Genomic DNA, 15,841 nt, shown 5'->3' with positions numbered 1-15,841 from the left:
TATATATATATATAGAGAGAGAGAGAGAGAGAGAGAGAGAGAGAATATGTTCTTCTTGCAGGATAAACCAGATAGAGTGGTTTTGAAATGGGCTAGAGTTTAAGGTAGAACCTTGGCTATTATATTGTTATATAAGACGCATGAAAGATTCCTAATAAAATGACCACTGATTCTGTGCTATATAAAATGAAAACACTCTTGAGTGCTTTCACATATATCATCTCATTTGGTTACCTGTGGAGTCAGCGGGGCAGGTATATCCATTTATAGATGAGAAACAGAGAAACTGGAATCATCCCAAGCCTTCTAATTGCTGGTCTTGTGTTTGCCCACTCTCCTAGCTTTGTCCTCAAGCATGTTTTCATCTTGTGTTGAAAAGAACGTCTCATTTTCTAGTTGAGTCTAGTAAGCAGCAATCAATGAGTCAAGGTGAAAGTCTTCTCTTGATGTTGATGCAGGTGATCGTTTTGGCCCTGGAGCTACCAGTGACCTAGAGGCATCATTCCCTATTCAAGATGTCCTAGAAAACTACATTTACTACTTTCAGAGTGTCCATGAAAGCATCGAGCCAACACATGACATTTTTAGTTTTTATGTGAGTGATGGAGCCAGTCGCTCGGAAATTCACAGCATCAACATCACCATTGAGGTAACGACTTCGGAACTTGGAAAAGTCGAGGCTTTGTCCACCCAGTATCTTACCACTAGATTTCTTTTGATGAACTCAAAAGCTAAAGATTGGATTTGACTTTGAATTTTAAAACATAACCCTGACCTTCAGCGAGCTTATGGAATTAAGGTTGGCATTTACGGAAGGTCTGAGTTGGAAATCTGAATTTCTATTTCAGGATAAAATTTATTCGTCCTGTGTGAAAACAGTTTGTGAGAGTCAGAGAAGCCTTGTCAGTTCCACTTTAGATGAAAACCAACATATGCCTCATTTTCTATGAAATATAGGCCTTCATATGTGTTTGATTCTGCATGAACACTTGCCTTTTCTTATATTTTAATGCATTTATTCATTCCATTGCAACATCAAAGAAACATGATCCTGGATTCTGTATTCATGTTTTCATTTGAGCAACTACAGTCTTGTCCTACCACCCCAGGAACAGAGAGAAAAGATAAATCTGAATGGATTACCCTGTGCCTTGGGAATATAAACCGAATGACACCTTTAGAATCTTAAGGGACAGTAGTGGATGGGGGTTGAGAAATAGCATGAGAAAGTCACAGTCAAGTATGGTGTCTTTCTATGGCTACTGTGATGTGCTTAGAGTTTTTAAACATGATTCTGAGTTCAAATAGTAATGATTTGAATAGTAAATCTCTTGATCCCCCAAATATATTTGCACTTCTCAAAACATATGACCATAGTTTTGATCTAGAAGAAATGCTTATTATAACTATGGGAAATATTTTGGAAGTTTTTTTGTAGAATGCTTCTTTTCGAAGGGACATGTTGTTTACGTGGCTTTCTCTTTTGTCTCTTCAAACTAATCATTTTGATTAGGAGGTGAAGATGGTAAAACTTTAAATGCTATTTTAATAGTGAAAGTTTCTGCAACAGTGATACTTTCTCTGAATAATGTGCTTTTTCTTTCTTCTGAAACCAATGTCTGTGTGAGACTGAATATTTTATGCTTTAATCAGAGGAAGAACGATGAGCCTCCCAGGATGACCTTGTGGCCCCTTGGAGTACGGCTGAGCTCTGGAGTGGTGATAAGCAATTCTTCTCTGAGCCTGCAAGACCTGGACACCCCAGATAATGAGCTGATTTTTGTATTGACAAAAAAGCCTGACCACGGTAGGACACAAACTGCTGTAGAAAGCTTCTTTTTTTTTTTTTTTTTTTAAAGAGAGAGAGTGAGAGAGAATTTTTTTTTTAATATTTATTTTTTAGTATTTGGCGGACAACATCTTTGTTTGTATGTGGTGCTGAGGATCGAACCCGGGCCTCACGCATGCCAGGCGAGCGCGCTACCGCTTGAGCCACATCCCCAGCCCTAGAAAGCTTCTTAATTGAGGTGCCTGATGGGTTATTAAAACAAGCACATAGATTTCAGGTGGTTATTTTTTTGCCTTTCCTATATATAGTCCATTATTTGCATAAAGTATAATCAGATTCACAGCTAACTAATATTCTTTGGAGTCAGGATAGACGTTGATTGTTTAAAAAGCCTGAATCCTAGGTAATTGGTATCTCTGACATTTAATTTCAGCTATTTTCTTGCTTTCCTGTGTAACTTCAAGCAGAAGAGCTTTCAACATTTGCATCTCCTCTTTCAGAGCAGGCACGGGTAGATAATCTCAAGCCATCTCTGGCAGCTTCTTAGCATGCTAGATTTCTCTATGAGCTTCTTCCCTTTCCAGAGAGAGCACTTTTCCTGATTTTAACTAGGTGGAGAAAGTACTGTGGGGATCTTCTACTCACCTATTTCTGAGCTCCATCACCCAGGTGTTAGCTAAAGATCTGGAGCCAGAGTGGTGTGTCTCAATCTATGTAACACCTACTGGCCTTTCAAAGATGAAATTGTTGCTATTGATGGGAGGTTAACAGAAGAGGCGGTTGGCCTTTGCATTTTAGCTTGCTTTCATTCACTGTCACTTTCACTAATAAAGCACTTTAACTGTCCCTTTGGGGTACATGACCCTTGAAAACAGAAAAATAAGCCTCAATATAAAGATGCTTAGTGTCTTTATGAATTTAAGAGGAATTTAAAACATATTCCCATCTCCCATTCCACATGCCCTAGTAGAAAGATAGAGTGAAGACTGCTATTTTCACTTTGCAGAAGGGAAAAATAAAATTTAGATAATGACGTGAGTTTGAATTCAGGAGGGAGATGTGATTCCTAAGCTGCTATATTGCACCATCCATTTGTGTCTCTTTAAGAGATTTTTTTAAACCAGAAAAAGAGCAACTTTGTCTTTATAGATGAGGCCAGAGGTTAACCCATGCTTACTTGTAAAATGCTAAATTGTTGCCACCAAGAGTGCCTGAGGGGCCTGGTATTGTATCTAGGCTCATACTGGTTGGCATAAGTGGAAAATGTTTTGGTGCCATAGATATCCTTCCTTCCTTCCTTCCTTCCTTCCTTCGTACTGGGAATTGAACTTAAGGCCCCTGAACCATTGAGTCACATCCTGGGTCCTATTTTTTGTATTTTATTTAGAGACAGGATCTCACTGAGTTGCTTAGTGCCTCGATTTTGCTGACTTTGAATTCGCAATCCCCTGCCTCAGCCTCCTGAGCTGCTGGGATTAGAGGCACATACCACCATGCCCAGCTGGGTACCATATATATTCAACCATTGCTTCTTTGTCTTTTTTAAAAATTTCCTTCCTCAGGTCATCTACTCCGGAGACTTATTGCTTCTGAGCCTCTAGAGAATGGGACAGTTTTAGCCCATGGTTCCTCCTTCACCTACCAGGATGTCCTGGCTGGGCTGATTGGGTACATGCCTAGTAACTCTGGTATAGCAGTGGATGAGTTCCGTTTCTCGCTCACTGATGGCCTCCATGTGGACACAGGGAGGATGGAGGTCTACATAGAACTGCCCACAAGTGATACTCCCCGATTGGCTGTGAACCGAGGCCTACAGCTCTCAGCAGGTACCACAGAAGAAGAGGAGAGATGGCCTTGCTTCTTCTATCCTCATTTCTTTTTTGGCCAGTGTCCAGTACCTCTTTTCATGTTGGTGGATCTGAAACTAGCTATTCAATACTTGGGGAGACTAGGATTTTGGAGAACTGTTGTTTAAGGGATATTGAGAATTATGTATGATAGATGTGAGCCTCTGAAATTCCTTGGACCAGATGTCTGTGTAAACTTAAGGAAAATTTGCAAAGAATTTATATAGTATTTTCAGTGTCCTCAAAAAATCTTAATTTATCCAACTATTCCCAGGCCCAGGTTTCCTGTAGTGTTACTTCTGTTCAGCCAACCCCATGGAAAGCAATAGCAAAAGATATCTAGCAAAATTTCAAAATGCTTACTTTTTTAAAAAAGTCATGGAGGGATAGTTTGGGGGAGGAGGGATCATGTATTAAAATGGACTATGCAAATAATAGAGAATTATTCAATATGATTTCTAGTATCTAACTTTCACAGTTTTGCCATGTGTTAGCAACACTGAAGGACCTGCAACTATTATTAGTCTTGGACTCTGCAGTAGGGAGTTAAGTAATGAGGGAGTGAGCCTTTTTCTAGCCTTTCTGCATCATGCTAGGATTTTATTGTCTATTCTTAGTTTCACATGTAGCTTATGTTGAAAAACATATGGTATGATAGTATTTAAAACTTTGAGCACTGCCAGAAGTCCTGCGTATCAAGTCTAGGATTCAACTTTACCCTTTTTACAAGCTAGCCAATTACTGTTTCATGGATGCTGGTAGAAGACACGAGATTCCTCTATCAGAAACAAAGTACTTTGTCCCTCACAGTACCACAGGCAGCATGGATGTCAGCAGGTTTGCACTGGATTCCCCTACCCTTCAAGTCCCATGGGGGTGATGCAGATGGCCCACATGGATGCCTTCACTTGCAGTGTGGTATATTACTGGAGAGGAACTTTGAGCTTGGAGAACTTTCCACATCATAGCAAGAAAGTCTGACCTTTGCTCCAGAGGAAGATAGTACCTCATCCCTCAAGGTTCCTTTCTGAGAGATGGTCTGAGTAAAGTGGTCAGGGCTGGGCATTGAAGGTGTCATCCAGTAAGATCATTAGCAATGTTCAGGGCTTATGGTGCACTGCAGCTCCAAACTCCAGGAATCATGACACATGAATGACGAATGTCTACTTTTCTAGAATTTACTATTTTAAACATAAGAAAATGGCAGAACAGGGAAGCAAAAGGGCAAGACCTTGAGAAGAAGTGTTTTCCAGTAGGGAGTGCTTTGCCTCCAGCCCTGATACCTGTGCAGCAGGTCACCTGGCTCCTGATACTCAGTTTATCCTCTTATTCAGAAGCACTGATTTTGACAATTCCATCTGAGACAACAACATCTCAGATATGTTTATGAGTTCATGTGAAGCTGTTTTTTTTTTCCCTCAAAACAGTAACTCAATTAAATCCAAGCAGATTTCATCATAGATCTAAAGGTTATTTGCATCACAGAACTAGGAGTTATTACATAGATCCAGGTACTAACTGATTGGCCATTGGGTAGAATGAGTCTCCGGAAAGTAAAAATAGATAAGAAGAGCAAAGGAGCTCAGATCTAAGTTCAAGAGACTATTTAATTTAGGGTGATTAAATTATTAATTTGGAAACTGAGAAGGGGAAGTACCTGGTGCAGAGGCCTCCAAAAATGTATGATAATTTAGCCTCTAGTCTCCTGAAATCATTTGACATGCCATTTGAAGGAAACGATAGAGAATGACCTCCTCTTTTCCATTCATTTTCAGGATCTGTAGTCCGCATCACAGAACAGCACCTGAAAGTGACAGACACTGACTCAGATGACCGTCAGGTTATGTACATCATGAAGGAAGATCCCGGTGCAGGGCGCCTGCAGAAGGTTAAGCATGACAGCCTGGAGCAAGTCTCTGTGAAAGGTCCCATCCGAAGTTTCACCCAGGCAGACGTTAACCAAGGTCAGCCAGTTCTCTCTGCCTACCCAGGCTTCCCTGAACTCCACCCACAATAGGAAAGTGGGAGTTAAAGCCTGGTAGCCTGTGGCAGTAAACCATGCCTGCATTGTTTTGAATAAAAGCTGAGTTACAGCTTCTTTTTTTCTCTTGGTCTCCATTTTGTTGTTGTTGTTGTTGTCAAAAGAAAAAAAGAGAAAGAAGAGGAAGAAGAAGAGTTATCTTTCTTGGCAAAAAAATGTGCATGCTTTGACATAACATTAATTAAACTGAAAGCAATTATGGAGGAGAAAAAAGTCATTTTGACTTGTTATGATGCTAAAAAGTGTGTGTGAGAGAGGAAAAGAAAAAAGAAGTGAGTTGGGATGGATTAAGGTGAAAATTATGCCTTCCTTAGGTGAGCAATTTATATCTCTTTTCAGCTCCCCAAAGAGCACAAGTTAATGAACTAAGCAAAATAGAAGGGCATAAATCGGAACTGCCTGGAGGAAATTACACGGCTCATCCCTCCTTCAGGAAATGCTGATGTAATGTGAAGGCATAAATGTTAAATGCTACGTAGTTACTGTACAGTGCTTTCAGGGGATGTAAAAGGGAAAAAAGTTAGTCTTGGGGGGGGAAATTGTCCAAAGTCATGTGATGATGTGCAGTTCCTTTTAGAGGTAGAAATGTGCCCCTGAAGAGCAGAAACAAGGGTCCCACCCAGGCACAAATACCTGAAATTGATAGTACCTGAATTCTCATCAGATCTGTTTGAGCTTCAGTGAAGGGGAAGGAATAGACAAAGGATAGGAATTCCCTAATTATCCCATGCTTCTGTGTCTCCTGGTAAAAAATGAGATAGGACACCTCTTCTCAAAGGTTTAGTTACATTGATGGGTACATATAAATGATGCTGTGGGTTAACAAAAATGCAATGCCTTATAGTTCTCCCTTCGGATCCTTTTGAGCTCTGTGTGGAGTTTATTTGTGTGCTTCTCTATTTTCTGCTGGTTAGAGTCCACATCACTGCATGTGTGGGGCAGTGAAGAGTGAAGAATGCTGAGAAAGGGGCTGCAGCATCCTTTTGCCTTGAGATCGGGATAAATAGCAGGGCCACTCCAAGTGATGTGGGTGTGGTTGGTGCACATTTTGCACACGGGCAGTTCTGTCGTGAGACCTCCTTAGAGGCTAGGCCTTAACCATAGAAATGTCTTTTTAAAAAGCCAAGCTTCAGCCATAAGAAATGTCACTTGAAGTGAATTTATTATGAGGATGTCTTTGGGTGTGAGCAAATCCATGGTGGGAGGGCAAATGGAGGAAATGAAAACTTTAGATTAAAATGTCAAAGGTGGTATCAAAGTGATTCATTGGTGTGAATACCAAATGTCAAAGGTAATATCAAAGTGACTCATTGGTGTGAATACCAATTGAAGTCCCCTCTTGCTCCAGAAATAAGGGCAGAAAACATTAATAACAAATCTTGATTTTTTTTTCCTTTTTATAGGGCAGATAGAATTCAGTCATGGAACAGGAGAACCTGGTGGGAGCTTTGCTTTTAAATTTGATGTGGTTGATGGAGAAGGCAACAAATTGACTGACCAGTCATTTTCCATCAGTATTTTAGGTAAGGGGGTGTGAGGTTTTCTAATGTAAAAATGCTTCGGCAGTTCTGAAGTTATGTAGTTTACACTGTGGTCACCTTGAATCTTGAATTCTTCCCTTCACCTAGCCAACATAAAAGTTGAAAATCATACCACCTGTATGGTTGCCTAGCTTTGGCCCCCTTGTGAGGTCCCTGGGGGACTGGCTTGAGGATCTCTTTGATCCTAACCCTGGCTAGCAGGCCTAGAACTGAAGAAAGGAGGCTGAAAAGATCTCACTCTGAATCATTATCTCTGATACTTTCAGAGGACAAATCCCCACCAGTGATCACAAACAATAAAGGGCTGGTCTTGGATGAAAACTCAGTGAAGAAAATCACCACTCTCCAGCTCTCAGCCACTGACCAGGACAGTGAGCCTGCAGAATTGATCTACAGAATCACTAGGCAGCCCCAGCTGGGCCATTTGGAACATGCAGCATCCCCGGGTATGTCTATCATCTCTTGCTTCATCCAACCAAAAGTTAGATTTTTAAGAAGTGTCGGAGATAGCTAAATCAGGTGCACATGTACACCTAGAATCTTCCTTAATTTGTTTTTGGTTTCTGCCTCACTAATTTTGACCATTCTGTATTTGTATTGTATTATATGTAATATATAGTAGGTACTCAATAATTACTTGGTGAAAGTGAATAAAAAATTTTAATTTGGGGTCAAGGGTATGAACATACATGTTTAACATACATGAGGACCTGGGTTTGATCCTTGGCACCACACACATAAAATTTCAATTTTATGTTGGCAATCTTATCTCCATAATTAGTCAATTCCTATAAATTAAACACCGCATGCTATTCATCTACATTCCCCTGAGCACCTGGCATGGTGCAACATTCTGTACTTCAGATTTCAATTCAGAGGCCTGGGGTTGTAGCTCAGTGGTTGAGCACCTGCCTCGCATGCATGAAGCACTGGGTTCCATCCTCAGCACCACATAAAAATAAATAAATAATAAAACAAAGATATTGTGCCTGTCTACAACTAAAAAAAAATAAAAATAAAAATAAATATTTCAATTCAGAGACTGGAGTGGTAGGTGGTAGAGTGCACATTTAGTGTGCTCAAGACCTGGATAATCCCCAGCACCAAAAAATAAATAAATAAAATTAAAAATTAAAAAAATTTTAAAAAATAAATTCAGTTCAGCAAATAGTGACTGAGCATGTATACTAAGCAAGATTCTAGTTTAGCTGTGACTCAGGAAAGTAAGATGAATGAGCTACAATCCTTGCTCTCCAGAGTTCTCTATTGGGTAAGATAAGGAACTTCTGCAGATAAGTACAACTCAGGGAAGGCTACAGATGTTTAGAGAAAGTATAAACATAGAGTTGTAGAAGTTCACAAATGAGAGTGTCTACATTGGGTAAGAAAGTGCACTAGGGTGGCATTTAAGAATGCATTAGAAGATAGAGTTTGGGCAGAGAGGATTTGTGTTGTTTTCAGTGTTGGAAGCAAATTCAAAAAAGAATGAGTGGGCCAGTTTGGCTGAAGCATATATTCTGAAATAGTAGAAGACAGGACTCATGAGTAGATTGAGATTTTATGGCAGGCCATCAGAATTGGGAGGAGTAGTCTCTCCTTGAGGCAATAGGAAATAGTGAGCAACTGTAGAATTTTGAGCAGGGAAGGGAGTGAAGTTCATCAGGCAGCATCCAGCAGGATGAACTGCAGGAGAGGGCACAGAGGCAGTGAGAGTGTTAGGAAGTTTCTATACTGGGCCAGGGAGAAAGTCGTGAGGCTTCACCTGGAGGGGCAGTAGTGAGAAGAGCAAAGAGAAACAACCTGGGACCTAAGAAGTGAGTAGTCAGTAGGCATTCACTGATTGAAGGAGGGAAGAAGGAAGGAAGGAGTTTCAGGGGAGACCCTGTATGGCTTGGCAGCTGAATAAATGTGAGGGACAAGAGATATTTGCTGAGTAAACAATCTGAAGATAGAATTGTCTTTATTTCTTAGAATATAGAAACCATGACAACTTGCTAGAGATTTAGATTTTCATTATTTTTCTTTGGCTTTTGAGTTAACAGATTCTTCATACAACCAGGAAAATATCAAAACAGGGCAAATACTTGCCCTTATAGTACTCATTTCAATGTGGAGACTCAGACAGTAAACAAACAAGCAAACAAATATATTGTATAACAGGTGTCGATGAGTGTTAGGGACAAGGGTGTTCCCAGGGTGCACAGGAAGAAGGGGATGAGGCAAGTCCTCCCTCATAATCAGAGGACACTTGAGTGGAGATCTGAAGAGAGGGAGGGAGCCAGGCACTCTGAGGAATATAAAAGAGCATACCAGTCAGAGGGAATCAGCAAGTGTAAATATCTGGAGTAAGAATCATCCAGGCAGAGATAGTAAGAAGATCAGTATGGCTGCAGCAGGGAGTGGTGAGGAATGAGCTGCGAAAGGTAGAGGGTGATCTGGCAGAGGAGGTGAGGGTAGAGACTTCTCTGGGTCCAGGGTGATGGTGGAGGAGGAGGTGTTGGATGTATAGGGTAGGAGGGCATGGAAGGGAATGGACAGATTGGCTAAAGTCCCTAATGCAAATTAAAGCAGGTGGCCTTCCCTTTTGTCCCCAAGTTCCTGGGAAAGTATGCAGATCAGCACCCTCAAGACCTTAGCTGCATGAGATATTTGATAACTAATTCATGAGTTAATTGCGTCTGCCAGAATTCTGTCAGGTTGCTGATTGTATCTCTCCAAAGATGAAAGGGCAGACTCTTGGCTGTTGTGCTAAGCAACTGCATGCATACTGCACAGCACTTTAAAAACCTCAAGGCTTTGCAAGGCATTGCCCTGTTGCCCACCCGCTGGTAAGTTGCAGCCCTTACTGTCCTCTGACCCCGGGGCTGGTGAAGAGGACTGGGAGCTGTGGGACTCCAAATTCCCCTTTTCTTTTTCACAGCTCTCAGACTTCACTAGGCTTTAAAATCTGGTTATCAAGATCAAGCCAGTTCTGCTTCAGGAGACATCAGTAGGTAATCATGCTGTTCCCTTCTCCTGGGACAGTACCCTCCAAGAATGGGAGGATGTCCCATTTACCTGGGACAGTCCTTCACCTGCTCTTTCCCAACAGGCTTAACTTCCTAATCCATGTCTTTTCCTGTCCTGACCAGGTTTTCTTAATCTGCCTCTTTCTAGTAACTCTAAGCAGGTACAAGGATCCAGCCCCCTCCTTTTTACTCCTGGGGCCCCTCCCCATTGCCAATAGGGCAGGGCATCCCTGCCCCTCCCTCATCCTAATCCCACATTGATCCTTCCCTCTCTCCCCCAGGTGAGAATGTTTCCATGCAAATGATCCTTTTAAATGTCAAAGATCTTCCTTTAGAGGAAGTACATGTGGATTACTTGTCAGCCTCTCTGAAGGCTAGAGCTTAAAGCATGTGTCTTATTAGGTAAGGATGGGTCTAGCAGGAGTTGAGGTTGGGAGGGGCCTGTTCTTTCTAAGATGATCAGAGCAGCCTCTAGGGCAGTGTCCTTAGAGCAGGTGCTGAGCCATTTGGGAGCCATATGCCTGCTGGAATAGCATTAGGCACCAGTGTGAGCAGACTCCATCTTGATGCCTCACTATGAAATGGACTTATCCTCATGCTGTCAAGCCGATTGTAATTGATCGTCCACCTTAAACAGAAAAGGTACAGAAGTCCTCTTTTCTTCCCTGAACCTCTGCAGGGAACCCTATGTGCATCTGAACTGTGGCAAAGACAGTGTGGACCTACTACCACTGAGAGGCTAACCTGGCAGTCAAGTCCCCACTCTTGCTGTCCTTCAAGGTTGGGGAACAGCACCCTCACAACAGGGTTTCCCTTCTCCCCTCAACCCAGAGACTTTGTTTTTCTTGGGAAATTAGAATAAGGATTAGAATTAACTAAGATAGAAGCTAAACTGATGGAAGGAAGAGACCTCAAAATGCAGTGGCTTAGCCAGGAAATGTATTTTTTTCTCAGAGAATAAACCAGAGGCCCACCGAGGTGGCTTAGTGATCCTCAACACCAGGCTTCCATCTCTGACTCAAGGAGACCACTGTAGTTATCACCCTCCTGCCAGCAGGAAAGGAGAAAAGGCCCGGAGAGCTCATATCCATTTCTCTTTTAGGAGCATTGCTGGAAGAACACACATCACTTTTGTGTGACCACAGCTGTGCAAAGCTGAGAGGTGGCTGACAAATGTAGCCTCTAACTGGACAGCCAATTGCTTACCTTGAATTCAGTAGCCATATGTTTTAGGAAGAAGAGAAAGACTATTGGAATATAGCAATCTCCTGCACAGCACTGGTCCTCAAGGGATAGGTCATGTGGTCATCCCCTCTGTGATACAAGTTGTCATGCATCATAGATGTGACTTAGATGGGTGAGGGGGTGGGGGTAGCAGTGGCTGACCGAGCATCTAGAGGACAGAGACGGGATGCTAAATGTCCTGCAATGAATAGGTTACATCCTGAACCAAATAACTGTTCTGCCTAGATGGCTAATAGGGATATTAGTGAAAAACAGTAGACTGAGGCATATAATACAAAATCTGAATCCTTGTCTTAATTTTAATTTCATACCCACTAGAGAATGTTGATATTAGCACAGTTGCATTAAACGTTGACCCCACAACTCTCAATACCTCACTGATATCAGTCCAATCCCAAGTGCTGCAGGAAAAATTAAGTAGTTGCTTCTCTGAAATACTTCAAAGAGGACTACCTCCTGCTGGAATTCCCTTGCCAGTTCAACAAACCCTCTTCCAAGGCTGAAGTGACATAATGGTTTCTTGGCCAGACCAAGAAAAGTCCTGTATGATCTGTCAAAATTCCTAAAGGCACTTAAGCATCAAGGAAAAAAATCATCTGCTGCTGGGTAGCCAGATGGCTCCTTAGTGCATCAATAAGTCAGGTAGTCCCAGATAGTTTTCTCTCCTGGAAACCTGTCCTCTGTCGTGGCACTGGCAGCCAAACCTGAGCCTCAGATGAGGGCATCTTAGCAGGGAAGACAGTTTGACTCCTGAACCACAGGAACATGGCAACAGAGGACATAAAGACAGGTCTTCATGATTCTCCTTGAGACGCTGACAGAAGAAAAGTGCTGTTCATGAGGCTGAGCTTCCTCAGCCTGTTTCACACCTGAATCAGGTTTCAGAGATGAAATTCCCCGCCCTTCTGGGAACTTTGAATGAACACCTGTGTATTTTTCCTACAGTTTGAGAGTTATATGTTCACCTTAGGAGACAATCTTGCTCTTCAGTCTTAAAATCATTCAAATGAGTGATTCTACCCCCAATGAATGGAAAGTCCTTTTGTCACTTGTTTTCTAATCACCAGAAGATTTTCCCATAAAAGTGAGCACCCAAGGAGGAGCCCTCGAGTCCGAAGTCCTTGGGGCCTCTGGCTGTCGTGAAACCTCACAGGGGAAGTTTTTCTCTAACCGTGAGCATGTGAGGGAGCTTCCCATAATGTTTTCACTTTCTGCTTTGTACTTGCTGCCAAATCTTCACTTCTTGAAGGAGGTAAATTAAGCTCCTAAAAAAAAAGTGAATTACCTTTCAAACGTGCATCTCTTCCCTTTCCCTACCTCAATTCATGAATGTGACCCTTGGCCTTTTAAATTCCCTTCTGAAAGTCCTCAGAGAAGTGGGCATTTTGCCCAGAAACCATAATATCACATAAACTAGATTTCAGAATGGAGTGACAGCATCACGAGAGATGCCACATGGCCACAGAGAATGCTCTACTCGTTGAATGCACAGTTAGAGAGAGGTCAAAGTGGGGGTCTCAGGACAGTGTCATAGGCTTGGCTTGGCCACCCCAGTGAATCAGTCTGTCCTGCTGTTCAGGTTGCCTCCTGGGATGTATGAGCTGCAGTAGATTTAGCTTCTTCAATTGTGCATGCAGGGTTAGATCATTCCACTTCCTCACCTCTTGCTAGTTTTATGTTTTTAAGGAGGTTCGTTTGTGCCTGATATCCTCATATATGGTGAAATTGCATAGAGAGCTCCGCTCAACTAGTAGCTAACTAGGGGTGTGAAGCATTATTTTTATTCACTAGATATAAATAGTTCTTTCATTAGTATGTCCACTCAGTTTCCCTCATTAAAAATATGGTAGAATTTACGTGGCTTCAGACATCACTGCACAGTTCAAATAAGCTCCAAAACATGGTCTTGTTATCATCTACCATTTTATCTACTATCTCCAAGGTGGCTATACTGTTATAGTTTTAGAGATGTCAAAGAATAAAATATGATAAAATAAGGCTCTGTGTTATATGACTTGCTTTAGCTGTGTGACTCATGTAGAGCAGAAAAGAAAGAGAGAAACCAAAGCAAAAGAAACCAAAGATTGTTCTTTCAACTTTTCTCTTATATTAGTGGTTCTCTGTCTTTTCTGAACATGAGAGTCACAGAGGATGTGTTTAAAAATAATGATACTCAGGCTCCACCCAGACCCATAAATAAAAAAGTTCCTGAGGGTTGTACATGAATGTCTTTCTTAAACACCATTGATTAGTCTATGTTCTGCTGATGTGACAAAATATTTGAGACAATTATCTTTTATTTTATAAAGAAAAGAGGTTTATTTAACTCACAGTTTTGAAAACTCAAAGCCCAAGATCAGACATCCCCATCTGCTCAGCTTCTGGTGAGGTTTCTCATAGCTATGACAACATGGTGGACAGCAAAATGTTAACAGCTTGTGTGAGGGGGAGAGATTATATGGTGAGACAGGAAACCAGAACTGGGGAATGGCCAGTCTTGCTATTTTTACAGGAACCCTCTCATACAGTACCCTCTCATTCACTCCAGATAGTACTCCCAATGACCTAGTGACCTCCCAGTTGGTCCCATCTCTCAAAGTTTGCACCATTTGTTAATACCACCACATTGGGACCAAGTTTCCATCTCACAAAACATTTGGGGCCACACTCACACTATATGCAAACCATAGCACATCCCCAGGAGATTCTGATTCCAGGCTGAGATGTAATTATATACATGATACTGTATCATATTAGAAGAGGCTTCTTTCATGGTTTGGATCTGAAGTGTCCCCCAAAGCCTCATGTGTTAAAGGCTTAGTCCCCAATGCAGCAATGGTCAGAGGCGGAGCTTTTGGAAAGTGCTTGGATCATAAAGACTCTGATCTCATCAATGGATTAACCCATCGATAGCTGAATGGACTACTGGGAAGTGATGGAAACTAGGTGGTGAGACATGGTTGGAGGAAGTAGGTCATTGGAAACATGCCCTAAAAGGACATTTCTTATCCTCAGCCTCTCCTTCCACCCTTGCCCTGTCCCCAGTTTCTCTGTTTCCTGGCTGCCATGAGCAGAGCAGCTTTCCTCCACCATGCCCTTCCACCATTATGTACTGCCTCACTTTAGGACCAAAGCAATACAGCCGGTGCTGGCCATGTGCTGAAACTCTGAAACCCTAAGCCAAAACAAGTCTTTCTTCCTTTATGTTGTTTATGTCTAGTATTTTAGTCATATGACAAAAAAGCTGGTTAATAGTTTATTCCCTCTCTTCCTCCCTTCAACAAGCATTCATTGAGTAGTTACTAAAAGAAAAAAACAAAACTAAAAGAAAAAAACAAACTATGTTTTAGAAGTAAGAGCCATGTAAACAAATATGTGTAAATGTGTCTCAGTAGCTTGACAACAACATGACAGAGGACCATGGAAGTCTCCCACCTTGGAGAGGGTGGGAGTTGTCAGGAAAGACTTCTCAGAGATGCTTTACCAAAGGTGTGCTCTTTTTCCACCTTCTTTAGGTGTTCTGACACCAACCAAAATAGGATGCACCTGTTGTTAGTTTGGGCTTTCCCTGAGAGGTGCATTGGTAGCTAGGGATGCTGTTTTTAAAAAAGTGCTAAACTGCACAGCTTAAACCACAAAAGTTATTTTCTCACAGTTTTGGAGGCCAGAAGTTGGAGATCAAGGTGTGGGTGGGGTTGGTTGGTTGTGAGGGCTATGAAGGAAGTGTGTGTTCCAGGTATCTCTCCTTGTCAAGTAGGTGGACATCTTCATGCTCCCCTTAAGGATCTGTGTCCATATTTCCCTTTCTAATGGTGCTATCAATGTTGAATCAGGGCCCACCCTCATGACTTGATTTTATCTGATTATATCTATAATGACCCTGTTTTTAAACAAGGTCACCTTCTGAGGCACTGGGGGTTGGGACATCAGCATATGAATTTGGGATAATAAGAAGGTGCAATTGCAATTCAACCCATAACAAGAGGCTTCAGAGAAAATCTGAAGCAGGAAAGAAGAGGGTCTCCCACAACATGAACTAAGACACGACACAGGCAGCAAATGCAGAGCCACCTGCGGCTGTGCTGAATGCAGGCCACTGGGGCATCACGTGACATCGTGTTAAGAAGGCAATTTCTCTGGAGATGCTTTATTCCCACACCACTTCCCTGACCTGGACTGAGCCTTCTCTAACGTGTAGGCCTTCCAGGGGAATTGGAAAAACTGACAGGGTTAATGTGGGTCTCAGTAATACTGCCAGATATAGTTTAGCCAGCAGGTTGGTGACTGAAAACACCTTCAATGGGATTAAAAGCCTTCAAGTATTTCAAACAACTACTTGCTGTGACAGCCAGAGGGAAATATGTTATTCA

General features: G+C 41.9%; 1 protein-coding gene across 2 annotated transcripts in view; it reads left to right on the top strand.

The window, feature by feature from the left end:
* Positions 1–15,841, top strand: part of Fras1 (Fraser extracellular matrix complex subunit 1) — a 426,519-nt gene that overhangs the window by 342,825 nt on the left and 67,853 nt on the right. For both annotated transcript variants that reach the window (XM_048784792.1, XM_048784791.1), the window contains 6 exons: positions 459–649; positions 1,654–1,807; positions 3,352–3,615; positions 5,412–5,600; positions 7,081–7,200; positions 7,485–7,664. In XM_048784792.1, the coding sequence (XP_048640749.1) occupies positions 459–649; positions 1,654–1,807; positions 3,352–3,615; positions 5,412–5,600; positions 7,081–7,200; positions 7,485–7,664 (1,098 nt within the window). The remainder of the gene's footprint in view (positions 1–458; positions 650–1,653; positions 1,808–3,351; positions 3,616–5,411; positions 5,601–7,080; positions 7,201–7,484; positions 7,665–15,841) is intronic.

This window comes from Marmota marmota, unplaced genomic scaffold (assembly GCF_001458135.2).
Source record: "Marmota marmota marmota unplaced genomic scaffold, marMar, whole genome shotgun sequence".
Lineage (NCBI taxonomy): Eukaryota > Metazoa > Chordata > Mammalia > Rodentia > Sciuridae > Marmota > Marmota marmota.
The sequence above is the reverse complement of the archived record's forward strand: the minus strand, read 5'-3'. Positions and strand labels throughout refer to the sequence as shown.